General features: G+C 42.5%; 1 protein-coding gene across 2 annotated transcripts in view; it reads left to right on the top strand.

Moving 5' to 3' along the window:
- Nucleotides 1-23,407, top strand: part of LOC121582590 (dual specificity testis-specific protein kinase 2-like) — a 36,123-nt gene extending 12,716 nt beyond the window's left edge. For both annotated transcript variants that reach the window (XM_041898498.2, XM_041898497.2), the window contains 8 exons: nucleotides 13,348-13,544; nucleotides 14,626-14,747; nucleotides 14,867-14,915; nucleotides 15,272-15,421; nucleotides 18,314-18,490; nucleotides 18,820-18,903; nucleotides 21,072-21,158; nucleotides 21,587-23,407. In XM_041898498.2, the coding sequence (XP_041754432.2) occupies nucleotides 13,362-13,544; nucleotides 14,626-14,747; nucleotides 14,867-14,915; nucleotides 15,272-15,421; nucleotides 18,314-18,490; nucleotides 18,820-18,903; nucleotides 21,072-21,158; nucleotides 21,587-21,688 (954 nt within the window). In that variant the 5' untranslated portion in view covers nucleotides 13,348-13,361 and the 3' untranslated portion in view covers nucleotides 21,689-23,407. The remainder of the gene's footprint in view (nucleotides 1-13,347; nucleotides 13,545-14,625; nucleotides 14,748-14,866; nucleotides 14,916-15,271; nucleotides 15,422-18,313; nucleotides 18,491-18,819; nucleotides 18,904-21,071; nucleotides 21,159-21,586) is intronic.
- The last annotated feature ends 439 nt before the right edge of the window (nucleotides 23,408-23,846 follow it).

Genomic DNA, 23,846 nt, shown 5'->3' with positions numbered 1-23,846 from the left:
TACCTACTGTCAAATATGGTGGTGGATCTTTGATGTTCTGGGGCTATTGGTCCTGGGGCCCTTGTTAAGGTTAACGGCATCATTAACTTTACCCAGTACCAGGAAATGTTTGCCAAAAACCTGGTTGCCTCTGTCAGGAGGCTGAAACTTGGCTGCAAGTGGATCTTCCAGCAAGACAATAACCCTAAGCACACATCAGAATCCACAAATAATTGGTTAATTGGCCACAAAATCAACAGTTTGCAATGGCCATCTCAGTCTCCGGACTTGAAACCCATTGAAAACCTGTAGTTTGAATCGAAGAGTGCAGTCCATAAGCGCAGACTAAGGATATCAAGGATCTGGAAGGATTCTGTATGGAGGAATAGTCTAAGATTCCTCTCAATTTGTTCTCCAACTCATAAAACATTTTATTAAAAGGCTCATTGCCGTTATCCTCACAAGGTGAGGTATTGAAAACAGGGGTGTCAATAATTTTGACACCTACCTTTTTTAAATTTGTTTTTATAATATTTACTTGCTAAACAAAATCTATTTCTCTGAGCAATTGAATTAGTATAAAATAATATAATTTCCCTTTCTTAAAAAAAATAAAAATACAATATAGCTCAGTATTTGAATTATTTATTTTATATAGTCATTTTTGCTGATCTTTATGAATGGTGTCAATAGTTTCGGACCCCACTGTATATTCCATAGTGTTGAAAAGGCTCATGCTGGAATGAAAAAGGGCACTTTATGCAAAAATGGCAGAAGCAATCTTCACAAATCTGAGAGAGAAAGCAAGATTTGATCTTAAGTGAGATGAGACAGGAAGTATAGCGTCAAGGGATTTCAGATCCATCTCTCTATGTAAATCCCCTAATAATCCCTTCGGGGACCTAAATGGGCTGATGATGATTCCCATATGGGCCTGTAGAAAGGCTTTAGCCCTAATGTAAGTTATCTAACATGTCCTCTGTATACAACATTATGCCTTGTTTACGTCAGCTGGATTTTGTAATCTGCGCCCGGTGGCTGCGATAGGGGAGGTTACCAAACACTGGTTATTTGGGCAGCCCCCCATCCCTCTCCCCCCAGTTGTTTGTCTGTTATAACATTGTCAATCATTTGTCCATTGTGGTGTGCTTTGTGCCGCTGTGGGAGGGCTGCTGGTAAGTACACTACATGACCAAAAGTATGTGGACACCTGCTTGCCGACCATCTCATTCCAAAATCATGGGCATTAATATGGAGTTGGTCCCCCCTTTGCTGCTATAACAGCCTACACTCTTCTGGGAAGGCTTTCCACTAGATGTTGGAACATTGCTGCGGGGACGAGCTTCCATTCAGCCATGAGCATTAGTGAGGTCGGGAACTGATGTTTGGCTATTAGGCCTGGCTCGCAGTCGGTGTTCCAATTCATCCCAAAGGTGTTCGATGGGGGTGAGGTCAGGGCTCTGTGCAGGCCAGTCAAGTTCTTCCACACCGATCTTGACAAACCATTTCTGTATGGACCTCACTTTGTGCATGGGTGCATTATTTCTTTTTTAACCTTTATTTAACCAGGTAAACCAGTTGAGAACAAGTTCTCATTTACAACTGCGACCTGGCCAAGATAAAGCAAAGCAGTGCGATAAAAACAACACAGAGTTACATATGAGGTAAAACAAAACATAATGTCAAAAATACAACAGAAAATATATATACAGTGTGTGCAAATGTAGCAAGTTATGGAGGTAAGGCAATAAATAGGCTATAGTGCAAAAAAATTACAATTAGTATTAACACTGGAATAAGAGATGATGTGCAAATAGAGATACTGGGGTGCAAAATAAATAACAATATGGGGATGAGGTAGTTGGGTGGGCTAATTTCAGATGGGCTGTGTACAGGTGCAGTGATCGGTAAGGTGCTCTGACAACTGATGCTTAAAGTTAGTGAGGGAGATGAGTCTCCAGCTTCAGAGATTTTTGCAATTCGTTCCAGTCATTGGCAGCAGAGAACTGGAAGGAATGGCGGCCAAAGGAGGTGTTGGCTTTGGGGATGACCAGTGAGATATACCTGCTGGAGCGCATACTACGGGTGGGTGTTGCTATAGTGACCAATGAGCTAAGATAAGGCAGGGATTTGCCTAGCAGTGATTTATAGATGGCCTGGAGCCAGTGGGTTTGGCGACGAATATGTAGTGAGGACCAGCCAACAAAAGAGCGTACAGGTCACAGTGGTGGGTAGTATATGGGGCTTTGGTGACAAAACGGATGGCACTGTGATAGACTACATCCAATTTGCTTTAGTAGAGTGTTGGAGGCTATTTTGTAAATGACATCGCCGAAGTCAAGGATCGGTAGGATAGTCAGTTTTACGAGGGCATGTTTGGCAGCATGAGTGAAGGAGGCTTTGTTGCGAAATAGGAAGCCAATTCTAGATTTAACTTTGGATTGGAGATTCTTAATGTGAGTCTGGAAGGAGAGTTTACAGTCTAACCAGACATCTAGGTATTTGTAGTTGTCCACATACTCTAGGTTAGACCCGTCGAGCGTAGTGAGTCTAGTCGGGTGGGCGGGTGCCAGCAGCGTTCGATTGAAGAGCATGCATTTAGTTTTACTAGTGTTTAAGAGCAGTTGGAGGCTACTGAAGGAGTGGTGTATGGCATTGAAGCTCGTTTGGAGGTTTGTTAACACAGTGTCCAATGAAGGGCCAGATGTAAACAAAATGGTGTCGTCTGCGTAGAGGTGGATCTGAGAGTCACCAGCAGCAAGAGCGACATCATTGATATACACAGAGAAAAGAGTCGGCCCAAGAATTGAACCCTGTGGCACCCCCATAGAGACTGCCATAGTTCCAGACAACAGGCCCTCCGATTTGAGACATTGAAATCTGAGAAGTAGTTGGTGAACCAGGCGAGGCAGTCATTTGAGAAACCAAGGCTATTTAGTCTGCCAATAAGAATGCGGTGGTTGACAGAGTCGAAAGCCTTGGCCAGGTCGATGAAGACAGCTGCACAGTACTGTCTATTATCGATCGCGGTTATAATATCGTTTAGGACCTTGAGCGTGGCTGAGGTGCACCCATGACCAGCTCGGAAACCGGATTGCATAGTGGAGAAGGTACGGTGGGATTCGAAATGGTCGGTGATCTGTTTGTTAACTTGGCTTTCAAAAACTTTCGAAAGGCAGGGCAGGATGGATATAGGTCTGTAACAGTTTGGATCTAGAGTGTCACCCCCTTTGAAGAGGGGGATGACCGCGGCAGCTTTCCAATCTCTGGGGATCTCAGGCGTTACGAAAGAGAGGTTGAACAGGCTAGTAATAGGGGTTGCGACAATTTCTGCGGCTAGTTTTAGAAAGAAAGGGTCCAGATTGTCTAGCCCAGATTATTTTGTAGGGGTCCAGATTTTGCAGCTCTTTCAGAACATCAGTTGTTTGAATTTGTGTGAAGGAGAAGCGGGGGGGGCATGGGCAAGTTGCAGCAGAGGGTGCAGAGCTGGTGGCCGGGGTAGTGGTATCCAGGTGGAAAGCATGGCCAGCCATAGCAAAATGCTTGTTGAAATTCTCGATTATTGTAGATTTATCAGTGGTGATAGTGTTTCCTAGCCTCAGTGCAGTGGGCAGCTGGGAGGAGGTGCTCTTATTCTCCATGGACTTTACAGTGTCCCAAAACTTTTTTGAGTTAGTGCTACAGGATGCACATTTCTGTTTAAAAAAGTTAGCCTTTGCTTTCCTAACTGCTTGTGTATATTGGTTCCTAACTTCCCTGAAAAGTTGCATATCGCGGGGGCTATTTGATGCTAATGCAGTACGCCACAGGATGTTTTTGTGCTGGTCAAGGGCAGTCAAGTCTGAGGAGAACCAGGGGCTATATCTGTTCTTAGTTCTGTATTTTTTGAATGGGGCATGTTTATTTAAGATTGAGAGGAAATTAATTTTAAAGAACAACCAGGCATCCTCTACTGACGGAATTGTCATGCTGAAACAGGAAAGGGCCTTCCCCAAACTCTTGCCACAAAGTTGGAAGCACAGAATTGTCTAGAATGTAATTGTATGCTGAAGTGTTAAGATTTTCCTTCACTGGAACTAATGCGCCTAGAACGAACCATGAAAAACAGCCCCAGACCATTATTCCTCCTCCACCAAACTTTACAGTTGGCATTATGCATTGGGACAGGTAGCGTTCTCCAGGCATCCGCCAAACCTAGATTCGTACGTCGTACTGCCAGATGGTGAATTGTGATTCATCATTCCAGAGAACGCGTTTCCACTGCTCCAGAGTCCAATGGCGGCGAGCTTTACACCACTCCAGCCGACACTTGGCATTACGCATGGTGATCATAGGCTTCTGTGCGGCTGCTCGGGCATGGAAACCTATTTCTTGAAGCTCCTGGCGAGCAGTTATTGTGCTGACGTTGCTTCCAGAGGCAGTTTGGAACTCGGTACTGAGTATTGGAACTGAGGACAGACTATTTTTACACTCTACGCTATTCAGCACTCGGAAGTCCCGTTCTGTGAGCTTGTGTGGCCTACCACTTTGCGGCTGACACATGGTTGCTTCTAGACATTTCCACTGCACAATAACAGTACTTACAGTAGACCAGGGCAGCTCTAGCAGGGCAGAAATTTGACGAACTGACTTGTTGGAAAGGTGGCATCCTATGACAGTGCCACGTTGAAGGTCACAGAGTTCTTCAGTAAGGCCAATCTACTGCCAATATTTGTCTATGGAGATTACATGGCTGTGTGCTCGATTTCATACGCCTCTCAGCAACGGGTGTGGCTGAAATAGCCAAATCCACTAATTTGAAGGGGTGTCCACATACCTTTGTATATATAGTGTAGATTGTGTGAGAGGATGTGTGTGGATGCCCGGGGTTGCAGGGAGAGCCAAGGGTTAGAGTGATGGACTCATTGGACTGATGGCTGTGGAGACTGCAGTGTGGAGTGTGGCTGCTAGGACCGCCTAGGGAAGATTGGATGGAGCTAGTGCTGTAAATGGTTGGTTTATTTATTTGCTGTAAATATGGTTGGATGGTTAAAGAGAAAGAAGGCCTTTACTGGCAGTCCCCCATGTCATAGATGGCTGAGGGTTGAGCAGCGATGGCTTTTTAATGTTGGGGTGATGTAACAGGCTCTCATCCACACTGACATGTTAAGCTGTTGTTGATGAAATAATATATTTCTTGTACACATTGGTCATGCAGTACATAACACACACACACACTTACTCTTTGTGCTCTATCTCTCTCTCTTCCATGATTTATTTCCAAGCATTTATGATGCGTGATTCAATTTCCAGGCCTTTGTAAATATATTTAAAATCAATGTGTTCTTAATTGACCTGCTTGGTAAAATAAAGGTAAAAAATATACAGTGCCTTCAGAAAGTATTCTTACCCCTTGTCTTATTGCACATTGTGTCGTGTTACAGCCTGAATTCAAAATGGATTAAATATGTTTTTTCTCTCACCCATCTACACACAATATCCCATAATGACAAAGTGAAAACATGTTTTTCAGAATTTTAGCAAATTTATTGAAAATGAAATACAGAAATATCTAATTTACATAAGTATTCACACCCCTGAGTCAATACTTTGTAGAAGCACCTTTGGCAGCGATTACAGCTGTGAGTCTTGCTGTTTAAGTCTCTAAGAGCTTTCCACACCTGGATTGTGCAAAATTTGCCCATTATTATTATCAGAATTCTTCAAGCTCTGTTGGTTGGTTGTTGATCATTGCTAGACAACCATTTTCAGGTCTTGCCATAGATTTTCATGTAGACTTAAGTCAAAATTGTAACTCGGCCACTCAGGAACATTCACTGTTTTCTTGGTAAGCAACTCCCGTGTAGATTTGGCCTTGTGTTTTAGGTTATTATCCAGCTGACAGTTGAATTAACCTCCCAGTGTCTGGTGGAAAGTAGACTGAACCAGGTTTTCCATTGGCTTCATGGTGTTGTGTTGGATTTTCCCCAAACAAAACGCTTTGTATTCAGGACATAAAGTGAATTTACTTTCCAAATGTTTTGCAGTTTTACATTAGTGCCTTATTGCAAACAGGATGCATGTTTTGGAATATTTGTATTATGTACAGGCTTCCTTCTTTTCACTCTGTCAATTAGGTTAGTATTGTGAAGTAACTACTATGTTGTTTATCCGTCCTGATTTTTCTCCTATCACAGCCATTAAACTCTGTAACTGTTTTAAAGTCACCATTGGCCTCATGGTGAAATCTCTGAGCGGTTTCCTTCCTCTCCAGCAACTGAGTTACAGTGGGGGAAAAAAGTATTTAGTCAGCCACCAATTGTGCAAGTTCTCCCACTTAAAAAGATGAGAGAGGCCTGTAATTTTCATCATAGGTACACGTCAACTATGACAGACAAAATGAGAAAAAAAATCCAGAAAATCACATTGTAGGATTTTTAATGAATTTATTTGCAAATTATGGTGGAAAATAAGTATTTGGTCAATAACAAAAGTTTCTCAATACTTTGTTGTATACCCTTTGTTGGCAATGACACAGGTCAAACGTTTTCTGTAAGTCTTCACAAGGTTTTCACACACTGTTGCTGGTATTTTGGCCCATTCCTCCATGCAGATCTCCTCTAGAGCAGTGATGTTTTGGGGCTGTCGCTGGGCAACACGGACTTTCAACTCCCCTCCAAAGATTTTCTATGGGGTTGAGATCTGGAGACTGGCTAGGCCACTCCAGGACCTTGAAATGCTTCTTACGAAGCCACTCCTTCGTTGCCCGGGCGGTGTGTTTGGGATCATTGTCATGCTGAAAGACCCAGCCACGTTTCATCTTCAATGGCCTTGCTGGTGGAAGGAGGTTTTCACTCAAAATCTCACGATACATGGCCCCATTCATTCTTTTCTTTACACGGATCAGTCGTCCTGGTCCCTTTGCAGAAAAACAGCTCCAAAGCATGATGTTTCCACCCCCATGCTTCACAGTAGGTATGGTGTTCTTTGGATGCAACTCAGCATTCTTTGTCCTCCAAACACGACGAGTTGAGTTTTTACCAAAAAGTTATATTTTGGTTTCATCTGACCATATGACATTCTCCCAATCCTCTTCTGGATCATCCAAATGCACTCTAGCAAACTTCAGACGGGCCTGGACATGTACTGGCTTAAGCAGGGGGGACACGTCTGGCACTGCAGGATTTGAGTCCCTGGCGGCATAGTGTGTTACTGATGGTAGGCTTTGTTACTTTGGTCCCAGCTCTCTGCAGGTCATTCACTAGGTCCCCCCCGTGTGGTTCTGGGATTTTTGCTCACCGTTCTTGTGATCATTTTGACCCCACGGGGTGAGATCTTGCGTGGAGCCCCAGATCGAGGGAGATTATCAGTGGTCTTGTATGTCTTCCATTTCCTAATAATTGCTCCCACAGTTGATTTCTTCAATCCAAGCTGCTTACCTATTGCAGATTCAGTCTTCCCAGCCTGGTGCAGGTCTACAATTTTGTTTCTGGTGTCCTTTGACAGCTCTTTGGTCTTGGCCATAGTGGAGTTTGGAGTGTGACTGTTTGAGGTTGTGGACAGGTGTCTTTTATACTGATAACAAGTTCAAACAGGTGCCATTAATACAGGTAACGAGTGGAGGACAGAGGAGCCTCTTAAATAAGAAGTTACAGGTCTGTGAGAGCCAGAAATCTTGCTTGTTTGTAGGTGACCAAATACTTATTTTCCACCATAATTTGCAAATAAATTCATAAAAAATCCTACAATGTGATTTTCTGGATTTTTTTTCCTCAATTTGTCTGTCATAGTTGACGTGTACCTATGATGAAAATTACAGGCCTCTCTCATCTTTTTAAGTGGGAGAACTTGCACAATTGGTGGCTGACTAAATATTTTTTTCCCCACTGTAGGAAGGACGCCTGTATCTTTGATACACCATCCAAAGTGTAACTAATAACTTCACCATGCTCAAAGGGATATTCAGTGTCTACCATTAGGTGCTCTTCTTTGTGAGGCATTAGAAAACCTCCCTGGTCATGGTGGTTGAATCTGTGTTTGAAATTCACTGCTCGACTGAGGGACCTTACAGATAATTATATGTGTGGAGTACAGAGATGAGGTAGTCATTCAAAAATGATGTTAAACACTATTATTGCACACTGAGTGAGTCAATGCAACTTAATATGTGACTTACTAAGCAAATGTTTACTCCTCAACTTTAGGCTTGCCATAACAAAGTGGTTGAATACTTATTGACTCAAAACATTCAGCTTTTCATTTTTTATAAAAATGTAACATTTTGAAAAACATAATTCCACTTCAACATTATAGGGTATTGTGTGTAGGCCAGTGACACATCATCTCAATTTAATCCATTTTAAATTCAGACTGTAACACAACAAAATGTGGAAAATGTCAAGGGGTGTGAATACTTTCTGAAGGCACTGTATACATACACTACCATTCAAAAGTTTGGGGTCACTTAGAAATGTCCTTGTTTTTGAAAGAAAAGCAATTTTTTGTCCATTTAAAATAACATCAAATTTGTCAGAAATACAGTGTAGACATTGTTAATGTTGTAAATGGCTATTGTAGCTGGAAACGGCTGATTACATTTTTTTTTTGAATATCTACATAGGCGTACAGAGGCCCATTATCAGCAACCATCAGTCCTGTGTTCCAAGTTTATCATTTTAAAAGGCTAATTGATCATTAGAAAATCCTTTTGCAAATATGTTAGCACAGCTGAAAACTGTTGTGCTCATTAAAGAAGCAATAAAACTGGCCTTCTTGAGACTAGTTGAGTATCTGGAGCATCAGCAATTGTGGGTTCGATTACAGGATCAAAATGGCCAGAAACAAATAACTTTCTTCTGAACTCGTCAGTCTATTCTTGTTCTGAGAAATGAAGGCTATTCCATGTGAGAAATTGCCAAGAAACTGAAGATCTCACAACTGAGCAAGAGGACAAATACATTAGAGTGTCTAGTTTGAGAAACAGACGCCTCACAGGTCCTCAACTGGCAGCTTCATTAAATAGTACCCGCAAAACACCAGTCTCAACGTCAACAGTGAAGAGGCGACTCTGGGATGCTGACCTTCTAGGCAGAGTTGCAAAGAAAAAGCCATATCTCAGACTGGCCAATTAAAAGAAATGATTAAGATGGGCAAAAGAACACAGACACTGGACAGAGGAAGGTTGGAAAAAAGTGTTATGGACAGACGAATCGAAGTTTGAGGTGTTCGGATCACAAAGAATAACATTTGTGAGACGCAGACCAAATGAAAAGATGCTGGAGGAGTGCTTGATGCCATCTGTCAAGCATGTTGGAGGCAATGTGATGGTCTGGGGGTGCTTTGGTGATGGTAAAGTGGGAGAGTTGTACAGGGTAAAAGGGATCTTGAAGAAGTAAGGCTGTCACTCCATTTTGCAACGCCATGCCATACCCTGTGGACGGCGCTTGATTGGAGCCAATTTCCTCCTACAACAGGACAATGACCCAAAGCACATCTCCAAACTATGCAATAACTATTTAGGGAAGAAGCAGTCAGCTGGTATTCTGTCTATAATGGAGTGGCCAGCACAGTCACCGGATCTCAACCCTATTGAGCTGTTGTGGGAGCAGCTTGACCGTATGGTACGTAAGAAGTGCCCATCAAGCCAATCCAAGTTGTGGATGGGGTGAAAGCATGGGGGAAGCATGGGGTGAAATCTCTTCAGATTACCTTAACAAATTGACAACTAGAAAGCCTAAGGTCTGCAAGGCTGTAATTGCTGCAAATGGAGGATTATTTGACGAAAGCAAAGTTTGAAGGACACAATTATTATTTCTATTAAAAATAAATATTTCTAACCTTGTCAATGACTACATTTCCTATGCATTTTGCTATATTTCCTATTCAAACTAATTTCATGTATGTTTTCATTGAAAACAAGGACATTTCTAAGTGACCCCAAACTTTTGAACGGTAGTGTATATATTTTTAAAGTCATAAGAGAAGTCCACAAATATTTTGACCATTTAAACATGATTATAACCTATAGGACAGTCAACAAGTGATTTATGGTTTACTAGGAGCCACTAGTAAACCATATCTATCCCCACACCAACACACTTAGAACTTCACTTTGGCCCAGGGCTGGACGATAAGCTCATGTGGCCCTCATGATCTCACCACTCTACGTTACACACTCCAGGGTAAAGGCTGTGTGTTGCATGCGAGTGTAACCCAATCGACCACCCAAATAGACCAGGCTCATGTTAAAACTGACTGTTGCTTCTTGTCCCATGACATCAGTGGTAGGCTAATACAGGTGAGAGAGAGAGCAAAAGAAAAGAGCGGTAGAGAAAGAGAGGGCAAAATAGAGATAAGTAAAGAGATAAGAAAGAGATAGAGAGAATACAACTGTACTTTACAGTCCTTTGAAAACAAAGACACAGTTGAGTTTATAGCTAATCAACATTGGCTTGTCTGCCCAGAGTTACTGTGTGGCAGTGTGTTTCAGATAAAACAGTCCTCCTGGCAAAGTCATAACATTACCATGACTTACTGTATTTTTGTGGATTCATGACATTCCTTGGAGTATTGCATTGTTTATGACATTACTGTGCTGGAAAGACTCTGAGGAAGCCCCTGTCTCAGAGGCCTTGTCCTGGGGTCTTGGCCTGTGTGTGTACATGGCAGGGAGGTGTGATACAGGGGCCTGTGTATATGACCTTTATATGACCTGTGTGTGGCCTGGCCACTGGTCAGAGGTCCCATGGGTTCACTGTCTCTGTCTTATCACCACTCTAACGTGTAAACCAACACTCTGACCACGTTGTGTGCGTGTTGCAAAATTAATATACACACACATGCTATTCAATCATTTCACCCACACCGCTCGCGCGAACGAGGGTCTGCGTAGCCAAGCGCTAAAATAGAACTTGGCTCCACGCACTGCACGTCCCCTCCTTATTAGATATCAGGAATATACAAACCTACGTGGATGCTTGAAAGACAAACCAGGAGAGATTCATTAAAGATAACTAACAATTTTGTATGAATTCAGTTCAAAATTCTACAAAGAAAAAGCTAAAAAGATGTCAGGTAAAATAACAACCCAATGTTTATCTCCCAGGACAAACTAGCTAGCAACAGCTAGCTAGCTAAATATCCATGAATGTTTCTTGTGTGTTTCGACATGCCCCCAAATTAATATAGTTGGTTCACAGTTGGTTTTGGTATTTTAACCTGCGTGTCATCATCGCGTCTGGTGTGGATGGATGAAATCAACATGCGGGCGATGGCGCATGCACGTGGTCAGTGTAGTCAGCATGTAATTCATCCCCTCCCCCACCATTCTGCCCCCCAATCGATCTACCTACTACCCACACCTCCCCCTCCTCATCCACCCCCACGCCTACCCAGACTACCCACTTCTATTCTATCTCTGTCACCATGTATGCTCTCCCACTAAAGTATTGTCATGCACACCTTACCTGATCATACCTTATCTGATCATCATGATGAAAATATTTAGCGGAACTCTTTTCAACTCCGCACCATTTGCAGATGCTATGAGAAGCTTGTCTGATGGAATCTGTGTGAACAGACAACAAACAGGAGGTTGTTTGGCCTTGAGCAGGTGTTAGATACAGTAGCCAAGGCCTCAGCCCGATATAATTGTTTTCTGCCTTGGAGCTGAAAGCAACAATGACTTATGCTGTTGTGATGGTGTCATAGACCTCTACCCATGTACAGTATGTATTTGTAGTTTTAGGCTACACACCACATAAGCAAAGAATAATTAATCTAAACCGTGATTCTGTGTCTCCAACTGGGTTTTAAACCTGTCATAGTTATGCTGGCCAAGTCAAACATCACTTTGTAAAGGGGATTTTCTGGTGAACAGAAGAGTAATTTCAGTTTAATACAAGTTGCAACACAGAAGCAGAGAAAATGTCTAGCGGAGACAGGCCCTCTTGGAGACAGGCCCTTTTATATTCTAATCTGACAGTACCAAATGTACTGTAAACACCAGGCTGGGAGGAAGACACAACATCAGCGGCTACAGAATCACACAGTGTCACAGATACATTATCAGTATTCCCTCGGCTCAGCGTGGCGTCACACTTTAACCATAACATTCAACACTGGTAGACATTTGATACTGGCAGTTAAACAGGTAAAAGGTAGGAACATCAGTACTTAGTTACAGTAAATAAAATACAGTTGAGAAATGTAGAAAATAATTTGCCATTACATACTTAGAAGGAAATTGCAAAGTTATTTAAAATTAATTGTATGCATTCAAAAGATCTTTGCTGTGCAAATTATGTTTTCATCTCAGAAAGTCTTTCATCTCACCAAAATGTTTTCCCTTTCCTCTGAATTTGTTTCATTAGCATTTTAAATGAGTATTTTTCCCTTTCAAATCGCCCCCATTTTACTTCAAGATCAATGTTCTTTTTCAGAAACTTTTTTTCTCATGTTTACGACACCGAACAAACATCTAAACGCAACATGTAAAGTGTTGGTCTCATCTTTCATGAGCTGAAATAAAAAATCCCATACGCATAAAAAGCTAATTTCTCTCAATTTATTAGGCACATATTTGTTTACATCTCCGTTAGTGAGCATTTCTCCTTTGCCAGGATAATCCATCCACCTGACAGGTGTGGCATAGCAAGAAGCTGATTAAACAGAATGATCATTACACAGGTGCACCTTGTGCTGGGAACAATAAAAGGCCACTTGAAAATGTGCAGTTTTGTCACACAACACAATGCCACAGATGTCTCATGTTTTGAGGGAATGTGCAATTGGCATGCTGATTGCAGGAAAGTTCACCAGAGCTGTTCATTTCTCTACTATAAGCTGCCTACAATGTAGTTTTAGAGAATTTGGCAGTACGTCCAACCGGCCTCACAACCGCAGATCACATGTAACCACGCCCGCCCAGGACCTCCACATCTGGCTTCTTCACCTGCAGGATCATCTGAGGGGGTGTGGGGGGGTGCTGAGGAGTATTTCTGTGTGTAATAAAGCCCTTTTGTGGAGAACAACTCATTCTGATTGGCTGGGCCTGGCTCCCCAGTGGGTGGTCCTGGCTGCCAAGTGGGTGGGCCTATGGCCTCCATGGCTGCACCCCTGCTCAGTCATGTGAAATCCATAGATTAGGACCTAATGTATTTATTTCAATTGACTTATTTCCTTATATGAACTGTAACTCAGTAAAAACTTTGAAATTGCTGCATGTTGCGTTTATATTTTCGCTCAGTATAATTTTGAGTGTTTGCCGCCAATATTTCTGGATTGAAGGAGAGCATTGTGATAATTCTAGTTCCTCTGATGGCTTTAACACTGGGATAGGGATAGTGAGTGAAACTGAGTGTCTGACCCTGTGACCCTGTGCTTCTCTAGACGAGCTGTCCAGGATGAGGTGTGAGGTGGAGTTGACCCCTGAACCCAGCAGCCCCACGCTGCTCGGAGAGGTAGCAGACACCTACTGCCAGGTGGACCGCTGGCAGAAGCTTCGCACCGCCGTCCGCAAACTGGAATTCTGGGAAGACTTCAGTGCCGAACTGATTGGGAGTGGCTTCTTCTCCAAGGTGTACAAGGTATGAACCGTCCAATTTGTACATGGCTGAAAATAAATGTGTGTGTACTTGTGAATACATTGATATGTGTGTGAAAGAGAGAACAAAAAAGAACAGACTTTCTACACACCTTGTCTATGATTTACTTCCCATTTTTCATATTTTTTTCAGTTACAAAAGTGTTCAAAAGTGTCATCATGCTGTATATGGCACACATCCAGATAAGTGTATTACAACATATTTGACAGAAGCCAATACATAAATTACAGTCCCATACAAAGAGCAACCTATATTTTGTGTACTACCAACTCGGGTGTCAACAGAAAACATGATGCCTTGGCTGATCCCTTAAGCACTCCTCAGAGCATCAGACACAACATGCCCAGGTGTGAGGTAATGTCTGTAGAGTCAAATGAACAACATTGAAATGCTAATGACTGAACACTGGCAGCGTCTTCAACAGTCCTTCTAGTAGTTGTCCTTGGAGGGAATGTCAGGTCACAATAGCTCTGTAGCAGGGCCATCATGCAGGGCCACCGTGCGTGTTTGTGTTGAGTTGGAACTCCCAGACGTTCAGATACGGATCAGAGATGGCGATATAAAGTCCAGTCCTGAAAGGAGCGTGATTACAGGTGCGCAGTCAGTCAGCCAGTGTGATGGTTCAGGAACCTGTACCAGACAGTCAGTAAAAGTCTGTCTCCCAAATGGCTCCCTATGTAGGGCACTACTTTTGACCTATGGGCCCTGGTCAAAAGTAGTGTACTACATAGGGAATAGGGTGCCATTTGGGACGCAGCCAAAGAATGCTACTGTGGAGTGAACATGGCGTACCACGGAACCAGTCTGGCCTCACAGAGACAATAGGATGCAGTTAACTTTAATCACCTCAGGAAGACATCAAGACGCTAAGATTAGCACATTTTGGTCTTGTGTTGGTATATAAGAAACGGCATTGTTTGTTTTGTTACCCTGGCTCTAGTTCAGAGAGATCCAGCCTTGTTTACAACTTGTCCAAATGCACAATAGAGAGATTGTCCAACTGTTGTCAATCAAAGCTGAGCAACAACACCTCTGTAAATATATAACGCCCTTTGTTGTCTAGGTGTCGCACAGCACAACGAGGAAAGTGATGGTGGTCAAGATCTATAAGAACGACGTGGACCAGGACAGCATCGTACGAGAGATCAGTCTACTGCAGAAGCTCTCACACCCAAACATTGTCAGGTCAGTCCCTTTCCAACATATATGACAAATGCTTGTTTTTAGAGGAAGATGTGTAGGAGTTGCAACAAAAAAAAGGTGTAACACCGGGATAGTAATGCAAACTATTATTATCCTCATAGGTATCTTGGAATCTGTGTACGAGAAGAAAAGCTGTACCCGATACTGGAGGTAAGTCTCCGTTTTTTGGTGCTCATGTTCTTAATCACTTATAGCACCAATATTCTCCTCTCAGTATCTGTGCATCTCACCGTAGTAGCAAGAGATTGGTATGCCTGTGTAAAACCCATAGAAATGATTATCTCTATGGTATAACCCATCTCCATAGACACAAATGTAGATTCTCTATGGTACTTTCCCTCTGTATTTGTGCACCTGGCAGTAATCATGGTTGTTGAAGGGAATAGATTGCTATGTATGTAGGATATCTATGTACTTTATATGGTACTGAAAAAAGGATCCATCTCCATAGACATGAATATAGGATCTATATGGTACTTATGCACCCCCTCTCTGTGTTGTGCCAGTATGTGAGTGGGGGCTGTCTGGAAGACCTCTTGGCCCAGGAGGACGTGTCTCTGTGTTGGAGGGAGAAGGTGGACCTGGCCTGTGATATCAGCAGAGGCATGACCTACCTGCACTACAAGAACATCTACCACAGAGACCTCAACTCCAAGGTATACACAAACACACACACATACGCACACAAGTACACACACACATATGCGCGCACGCATGCACACACACACCACTGCCAGGCCAGGGTCTCGTCTGGTTATTTCTTGATCTGTAAATCAGATAACTAGGGTCAGCCGACTATTTTCTCAAGCACGTAGATCAGGGATCATCAACTAGATTCAGCCGCGGGCCCATTTTTTTCTTGAGCGGATGGTCAGTGGGCCGGAACAAAATTACGAATAATTTGACTGCAAATTGACCGCAAGAACCCAAACAGATGTAATATTTGACTAAAACATAATAATTTCAAACCTTGCTTACATTTGTATACGATCACATATATCGCCCTATTATGCATGGGAATACTCTGGAACAGATTTCCAAAATAAAAATTAATTGGAGCTGATTTGCTGGTGTTTTTAGTCTTTTATGTCCAACAATAAACAATTTATTTATTTATTTATTTTTTGGCTCCAAAAAACTTGGGGGGGCCAAATAAAATCACCTTGGGCCGCCAGTTGAGGAACCCTGACGTAGATAGATATCCACTCTAACTGCACTATACCCTAACACCCATAATAGGGACCTAACCTAGTGCCTACTTTAACTCTACTAGCTTTAGCAGAACTGAACCTTTCACTGTTTCACTGTATACAACGCAAATGCTAAGCTGCAGGGTTTGCATTCTTCATAGCCTGTATTAGTCCCACTGGGCAACTTTGAGAAAAAGTAAGAATAAGTCCTCTTTGAAACAGTGTTAGCTCTTATTCATGCCGCTTTAGTTATAATAAAGCTTGTTTTTGCCAGCATAGGCAGATTACAGGGATCCTGCCTCAGATACCACTGACTACTGACTGAATTTCACTGTAGGGGAGACATTCCTATCAATGTGGTGTTTTGTTAAAGTTATGGGCCTCCCCAGAAGCTGGCCCTGCTATTAAGTCCTTCTCAAAGGCTGCATCCCAAATAACACCTATTCCCTAAATAGTAGAGCAAAAGTAGTGAATTGTTTAGGGAATAGAGTACCACTTAATAACAGGGCCATCTTCTGGGAAGGCCCATAACTGAAACTAAACCCCACATTGATAGGAATGTCAATGTACAGTGTACAGTAAGTAAGCCTTGTCCGAACCGGAACAGCCCATAGGACAGAAGTCTATCTCATGTTTCTATAGCGTGAGGCAGTATGATGTACAAGTACACCCCCTGGACAGGACCCTAGTCTATAAAACAAGTAAGAGGGGGCTGAGGTTGGGTGTGTTCCACCTCCTAGATAATTACATTTACATTATCCTCTATGTGAACATTATGCAAGGGGTTGTTTATATACAAGCATGCACACACTCACATCTCCCTTTCTCATTATCTATCCATCCCAGTCCAAATTCCTCTCTTTAGTAGTAAACCACATCAGTGATGAGATGATGATGGGTTTTGGTGGGTGTGATCCTCCCATTGCTCCATTGCTCTGTCATTACAGGCCATGGTGTGGCAGGAAACGCCCTGCATGCTCTAACTTGAACCAGTCATGTCTCCCCAGCAGCACCAGGGATAGAGAGGTTATAGAGATATGCTGAATTCTTTTTTATAAAACACAGTTACAGATACTCTCTGTCTAACCACTGGCCCATAGGTCTAGATACAGATATTGTCTAAATCACTGTCAATGACCTATTGGTTGAAACGTACTGTTACGATCTGTCATTAGTCTCGGAAACCCAGACCTAGGAACAAGAGCACTAGATCTGGGGAGGATGTCGGATTCTCTTGGACATTTTGAAAGGGAAATATCTCATCTAAAGTTTGGGTAGGCGGGGCTTAAAATGCGGGTGTGAAGTGTGCTCATATTTAGTTAGGGCAACAAGTGGATACGGCAGTGATGTCACCGGTGACTCACGTCCCATTTCCAACTTCTCCTCTCTGTCCCAACTAACGCCGGAACTTCTACAGACGTGTAAGCTGGAGCATTGGTACATTGTGGGAGGCAACCCATCTGTCTAGAGAGACTACTCTGTCATCACTAGCATTGGGCCAACAAAATGTCCCCCAGGGCACGTCTCAATAATTCACTGTTCAGAGAGGATGGGTGGTGAAGGGACGTTTCAGACTGGATTATGAGGCAGCCTGCTAAACCAGCTGGTTTCAGATGGGTACTGTTTGTCCTGATGCAGGAGCCATAGTCAGCTCAGTAAATGACAGAGGAACGAATCTCAAGTGTGTTTTCACAGTCACATCCAATGTTATGATTGTTTCAATTATTCGCTGTCCATGTGCCTCTTTGTCCATGTTAGAATTGTGTGGTTTGACCTCCAGCACAGTGATCAGTCATACCTGTCAGCACTCCAACAGTGAATAAAGAGGTGTTTCATATCATGTAGAAACATATGAATGTACAGTCTATGGAATTAGGTTGCTACCTCCAGGCTCAAACGCAGATAGAATGGAGGAGGTTAAAATTGCTTTGTCTTGTGGATGTAGAAGTGTTTCACTGACCTCTTGTGGTCAACATGTTGCACTGCAGTGTGACTAGAGGATGACTTCAGCTATTGCCTTTCAAGTGAATACCAGCTCTATGAATATTTACTATACATTTATGAATACATTTTTATATCTACTGTATAGTAAATTTGAATAGATGTAATAGATTTGATAGCAGTGACCAGTGCTTGTAATATGAGTAATGTTCTGAACGTTGTGTGTGTGCAGAATTGTAGGCCGGCATTGTGTTAGGCCGTCATTGTAAATAAGAATTTGTTCTTAACTGACTTGCCTAGTTAAATAAAGGTTCAATTAAAAAGAAATGTAAAAAAGAACTGTTGTCTAACGTTGTCTGAACGTTGTGTGTGTGCAGAACTGTTGTCTAACGTTGTCTGAATGTTGTGTGTGTGCAGAACTGTCTGATCCGGGAGACGTCTCGGGGCAGGGAGGCGGTGGTGACAGACTTTGGTCTGGCCAGGGAGGTAATGGTGGAGCTGCCGGCTAACGACCCTGAGAGGAAGATGTCTCTGGTGGGTTCTGCCTTCTGGATGGCCCCCGAGATGCTCAGAGGGGAACCCTACGACCGCAAGGTAGGTAGACTACACACACTCTTTGTATCCCAAATGGCACCCTATTTCCTTTTGAGTGCACTACTTTTGACCAGAGCTCTATGGGCCCTGGTCAAAAGCAGTGCACTAAAAAGGGAAGAGGATGCCATTTGGGACACAGCGAGTCTTACACCCTGATATAGAAATAACTAGGATTTTATTTAATGGTTTCCACTGAATGATAGAAAATACATACATCTGATCCTTCCTATTTTAATCCATTCATAACATTAATTTAATTGATTTAATTCATTAATGGAATGGAATGGAATTAGGACGATGAAGTCAATAACATAACTTCTTTCCTCCAGGTGGATGTCTTCTCCTTTGGGATCATGCTGTGTGAGATTTTGGGACGGATCCCAGCAGATCCAGAGATCCTTCCTAGAACACGGGTAAATAAAAAACATACACACACACACACACACACACTTATCAAAACCAAAGAACCATAGACTACTAGATTTAGACTGACACTATACAGTGAGGGGGAAAAAATATTTGATCCCCTGCTGATTTTGTACTTTTGCCCACTGACAAAGACATGATCAGTCTATAATTTTAATGGTAGGTTTATTTGAACAGTGAGAGACAGAATAACAACAAAAAAATCCAGAAAAACGCATGTAAAAAATGTTATAAATTGATTTGCATTTTAATGAGGGAAATAAGTATTTTACCCCTCTGCAAAACATGATTTAGTACTTGCTGGCAAAACCCTTGTTGGCAATCAAAGAGGTCAGACATTTCTTGTAGTTGGCCACCAGGTTTGCACACATGTCAGGAGGGATTTTGTCCCACTCCTCTTTGCAGATCTTCTCCAAGTCATTAAGGTTTCGAGGCTGACGTTTGGCAACTTGAACCTTCAGCTCCCTCCACAGATTTTCTATGGGATTAAGGTCTGGAGACTGGCTAGGCCACTCCAGGACCTTAATGTGCTTCTTCTTGAAACACACCTTTGTTGCCTTGGCCGTGTGTTTTGGGTCATTGTCATGCTGGAATACCCATCCACAACCCAATTTCAATGCCCTGGCTGAGGTAAGGAGGTTCTCACCCAAGATTTGACGGTACATGGCCCCGTCCATCGTCCCTTTGATACGATGAAGTTGTCCTGTCCCCTTAGCAGAAAAACACCCCCAAATCATAATGTTTCCACCTCCATGTTTGACGGTGGGGATGGTGTTCTTGGGGTCATAGGCAGCATTCCTCCTCCTCAAAACACGGCGAGTTGAGTTGATGCCAAAGAGCTCCATTTTGGTCTCATCTGACCAGAACACTTTCACCCAGTTCTCCTCTGAATCATTCAGATGTTCATTGGCAAACTTCAGACGGCCCTGTATATGTGCTTTCTTGAGCAGGGGGACCTTGCGGGCGCTGCAGGATTTCAGTCCTTCACGGCATAGTGTGTTACCAATTGTTTTCTTGGTGACTTTGGTCCCAGCTGCCTTGAGATCATTGACAAGATCCTCCCGTGTAGTTCTGGGCTGATTCCTCACTGTTCTCATGATCATTGCAACTCCACGAGGTGAGATCTTGCATGGAGCCCCAGGCTGAGGGAGATTGACAGTTATTTTGTGTTTCTTCCATTTGCGAATAATCACACCAACTGTTGTCACCTTCTCGCCAAGATGCTTGGCGATGGTCTTGTAGCCCATTCCAGCCTTGTGTAGGTCTACAATCTTGTCCCTGACATCCTTGGAGAGCTCTTTGGTCTTGGCCATGGTGGAGAGTTTGGAATCTGATTGATTGATTGCTTCTGTGGACAGGTGTCTTTTATACAGGTAACAAGCTGAGATTAGGAGCACTCCTAATGCAAATCAATTTATAACATTTTTACATGCGTTTTTCTGGATTTTTTGGTTGTTATTCTGTCTCTCACTGTTCAAATAAACCTACCATTAAAATTATAGACTGATAATTTCATTGTCAGTGGGCAAACATACAAAATCAGTATGGGATCAAATACTTTTTTCCCTCACTGTACATGGGGAAATTATACCACAACTGAGGCATGAGTTAATTAAATGTAATTCCCCACAACTCAGACATTATATTGAATGTGATCCTGCAACATAATTTGGCAATTAGCTGTCTTGTGACTTGATAGCACTCTTTAGTTATTAGGCCAGTGACAATGACATTTTTATGTAGATGATGGTGAAATGAGTCATCTAATGTCCCTGTCTGTCGTCCCTGGGATGATCAAGACAAGGTCAGAGACAGGGAGCAGAGATAGACTTTAATGTGCTTGTTGAGGTTTCACCTAAATTAGATTTATTTGTGACATTTGTCATTAGAAGTGGGAGGACCGCAGGGTCAGTTAGTCACACTGCTATCCTATCTATACAGTATGTGTTCTGCGAATTCATCAGTAGTCCCTGATGATCAAAAGGAGGTATACAGTAGCCTGTACACAATAGTGATGATCTCAAGACTTCCCTTTTTTGCCATGACGTACATTGGTTATCTGATCTAGCTCTCTAACCTGTAACTACTTAGTGATACTCTATGGGCCCGTACATGGTGTACAATGCATTTGACACAGTGTTTGTTCTCTCTGCAGGACTATGGTCTAGACGTCGAGGCCTTCAGTGAGATGGTCCAGGGTTGTCCACAACGCATCCTGGAGCTGTCAGCCAACTGCTGTCTGGTGAGTGTGGACTGGAGGGAGGGAGTGTGAGGAAGAAACAGAGAGAGAGGCTGAGAGACAACGTTAGAGAGTGAATGTGAGATCATGTGTAAGAAAATGAGAGATTTAAGCCGGGGTTCATTCCAAAGGGCATTGACCGACAAACACATGGCTCTTATTTAGGTGTGCTTTTTAAAGGTAATTTAAGTTTGACCCAACATCTGCAGCGTTTATCATGAATGCGATCTCACATTGTCTGTATTTCAGTGCGTAGCGCTTTAACAGCACTATAACATGCTTCAAAAGAATCCTGGTCATAGAGTTCGCCTCAAAAATACAAGAGTGTAAAAAATACTTGCATGTGCCATCTACTATAGAAGATCACTCATGTTGTCCTCTTGTCCTGTGGTTCAGATGGACTCATGTTGTCCTCTTGTCCTGTGGTTCAGATGGATGCGTTTCGGAGACCCTCCTTCTCAGAGTTGCTGGATGAGTTGGAGGACATTGCTGAGAGCCTGGAACCCCCCGACTCAGACCTGACTACTGGGTGATGGGGTGGGGTCACCGTGTACCCCCTTCAGCCCTCCTCCCCTGGAACAGAGGACAATCTGGACGGCAGCAGGCAGCCACCCCAGTCTTAAACAGCAGAGGCACTTTATACTTCAGGGCCGCTCTACAGGAAGCAGGTGTAGGGCTCATAATGCAGCACTTCCTGCTGACTCTGTGTGACTCTGTGTGTTTCTCTGAAACAGAACCGGATGACTGGAAGTTCAACACTCACCACCCCCACTGTCTTTCTACAGTACAAACTCAGCTAGTGTGGGTCCATTTGAAAGGGATGGGGGTCGAAACAGACTCAAAAATTCCCTAAGGAGCATTTCCTCCTGGCTCTGAAGTTGTATTATATGATTTTATTTTTCCACTTTAAGTTAAGGATGTAGAAATCCTTTGATTGTAAATAGTGCATAAGGAAGACTGTCTGAGTAGTCCTGATTTGTCTATTCTCTTCTATTTCAAAGCTGTCTCCTATCATAATTTAAAACAGGGGTTCCCAACCTAGGGGGCACGCCTAAATCTGCAATTCTTTAGGCTAGAAACATGCGGTTAATTGCCTGAGGAAGACACGACTCTGATGCACATGGGAAATTGGACTTTGCTTGGGAAGTAATCTTATACAATGTGTGGCTCTGTCGCTATCAATTGATCTATTCACTTTCTGTAAAAGAGAATACCTATAATTAAATTAAGGGTTCATATAAATGATCATAATAAAACATGTTTGGTAGTGGAATAACATTTGAGGAAATCGGGTTTAGACTTTATTTTCCTTCTCCATTATTATTAAATAGCTTCTAAAAGATGTCACGAGTCTTCTTAAACTACAAAGAATTGCAGGAAATTAGCTACAAAACAACATTTTCCTAGTCCCTCAAATTAAACAAAATCAAGCTGGTGGTGTATTTAATATAGAATATCTCAATAAACAATCATAAATAAAAAACGAGAGGAGGGTTTGACATTTTTCAAATGTGAAAAAGGGGGCCCTGGGGGAAAAAGGTTGGGAACCCCTGATTTAAAAGAACCTTTATGTGGGACTGCTCCCCCACTCTTTGATCAGCCAGTCCAAGTGGCGACACAAGCAAGAAGAAATCCCTCTCTTTGTCAAAGTAGTCATCTGAATGATGCTGCTGGACTGCAGCAGTTGAGCAGGATTACAGGAGTCAGGATTACATTGCACGAGAAGTGACTGTTACAGTACATGGCTGAAATCAATAGGATGAAGGAATTGTGCTACTGTGTGCGTAAGGACCAAACAACACTCTTTCTTTCTCTCATTTCCTCTTGTCCTTTCTTTCTGGTTTCTAACGTCAACATTGTTCTGTTGGAGATTAACATAGGTGGCCAGTGTTAGGTCAGGGTTGGTGTTCAGTACTAGGGCTAAGTCGACAGGAAGGAGCGCTATACCTCCCTCTCAGGAAGTGAATGAAATAATATTAAACTCAATGAAACACTAACCATAGGAAGAACTTAACTGCTGTTGTGTATCGTTTTCTACTAAATGCCTTTGTTTCTTGTCATGCTTGTACAGTACCTGTTTTGCCTCACCCTTTTGTGGGGATATATTTTACCATATCAGATCCATACAGTACTTTATGTTTATATTTTGTGAATCTGTTGGATGGGTAGGATTTTGCTTACTTTACAGATCTTTAGATTTATATGGAAGATTTAAAGCAATGTTTAATAAAACGTATTGATGTGTGTATGTACTTAAACTGGACTTTTAATTGGATAAAAAAAAAGAACACTATTGTGCTCATTACATTAGCCTCATTAGCTGAAGGTCTTTAATTGGTGTCTGGCTAAAACCAATATGTTGAATAATTCAAAACAATATTGCTGCGTTCACACAGGTAGCCCAATTCTGATATTTTTTTCACTAATTGGTCTTTTGACCATTCAGATCAGCTTTGAAAGATATCTGATGTGAAAATATCTGATATGATTGGTCAAAAGACCAATTAGTGGAAAAAAGATCAGAATTGGGCTGCCTGTCTAAACGCAGCCATTGTGGTGGTTCTCTCTCAGAAAATGGGCTTGGAGCTCTTTCTTAATTCTGCAATTCTCATAATTTACTGCAACAGGAGAGTCATGTAGTAATTCCCCTGTTGCTTCTTCCAGCCTATTGATATGACATGGCATGGCTGC

The sequence above is a fragment of the Coregonus clupeaformis genome, chromosome 15, assembly GCF_020615455.1.
Source record: "Coregonus clupeaformis isolate EN_2021a chromosome 15, ASM2061545v1, whole genome shotgun sequence".
NCBI classification, from domain to species: domain Eukaryota; kingdom Metazoa; phylum Chordata; class Actinopteri; order Salmoniformes; family Salmonidae; genus Coregonus; species Coregonus clupeaformis.
Note: the sequence above shows the minus strand (reverse complement) of the source record. Positions and strands in the feature narration are given on the sequence as shown.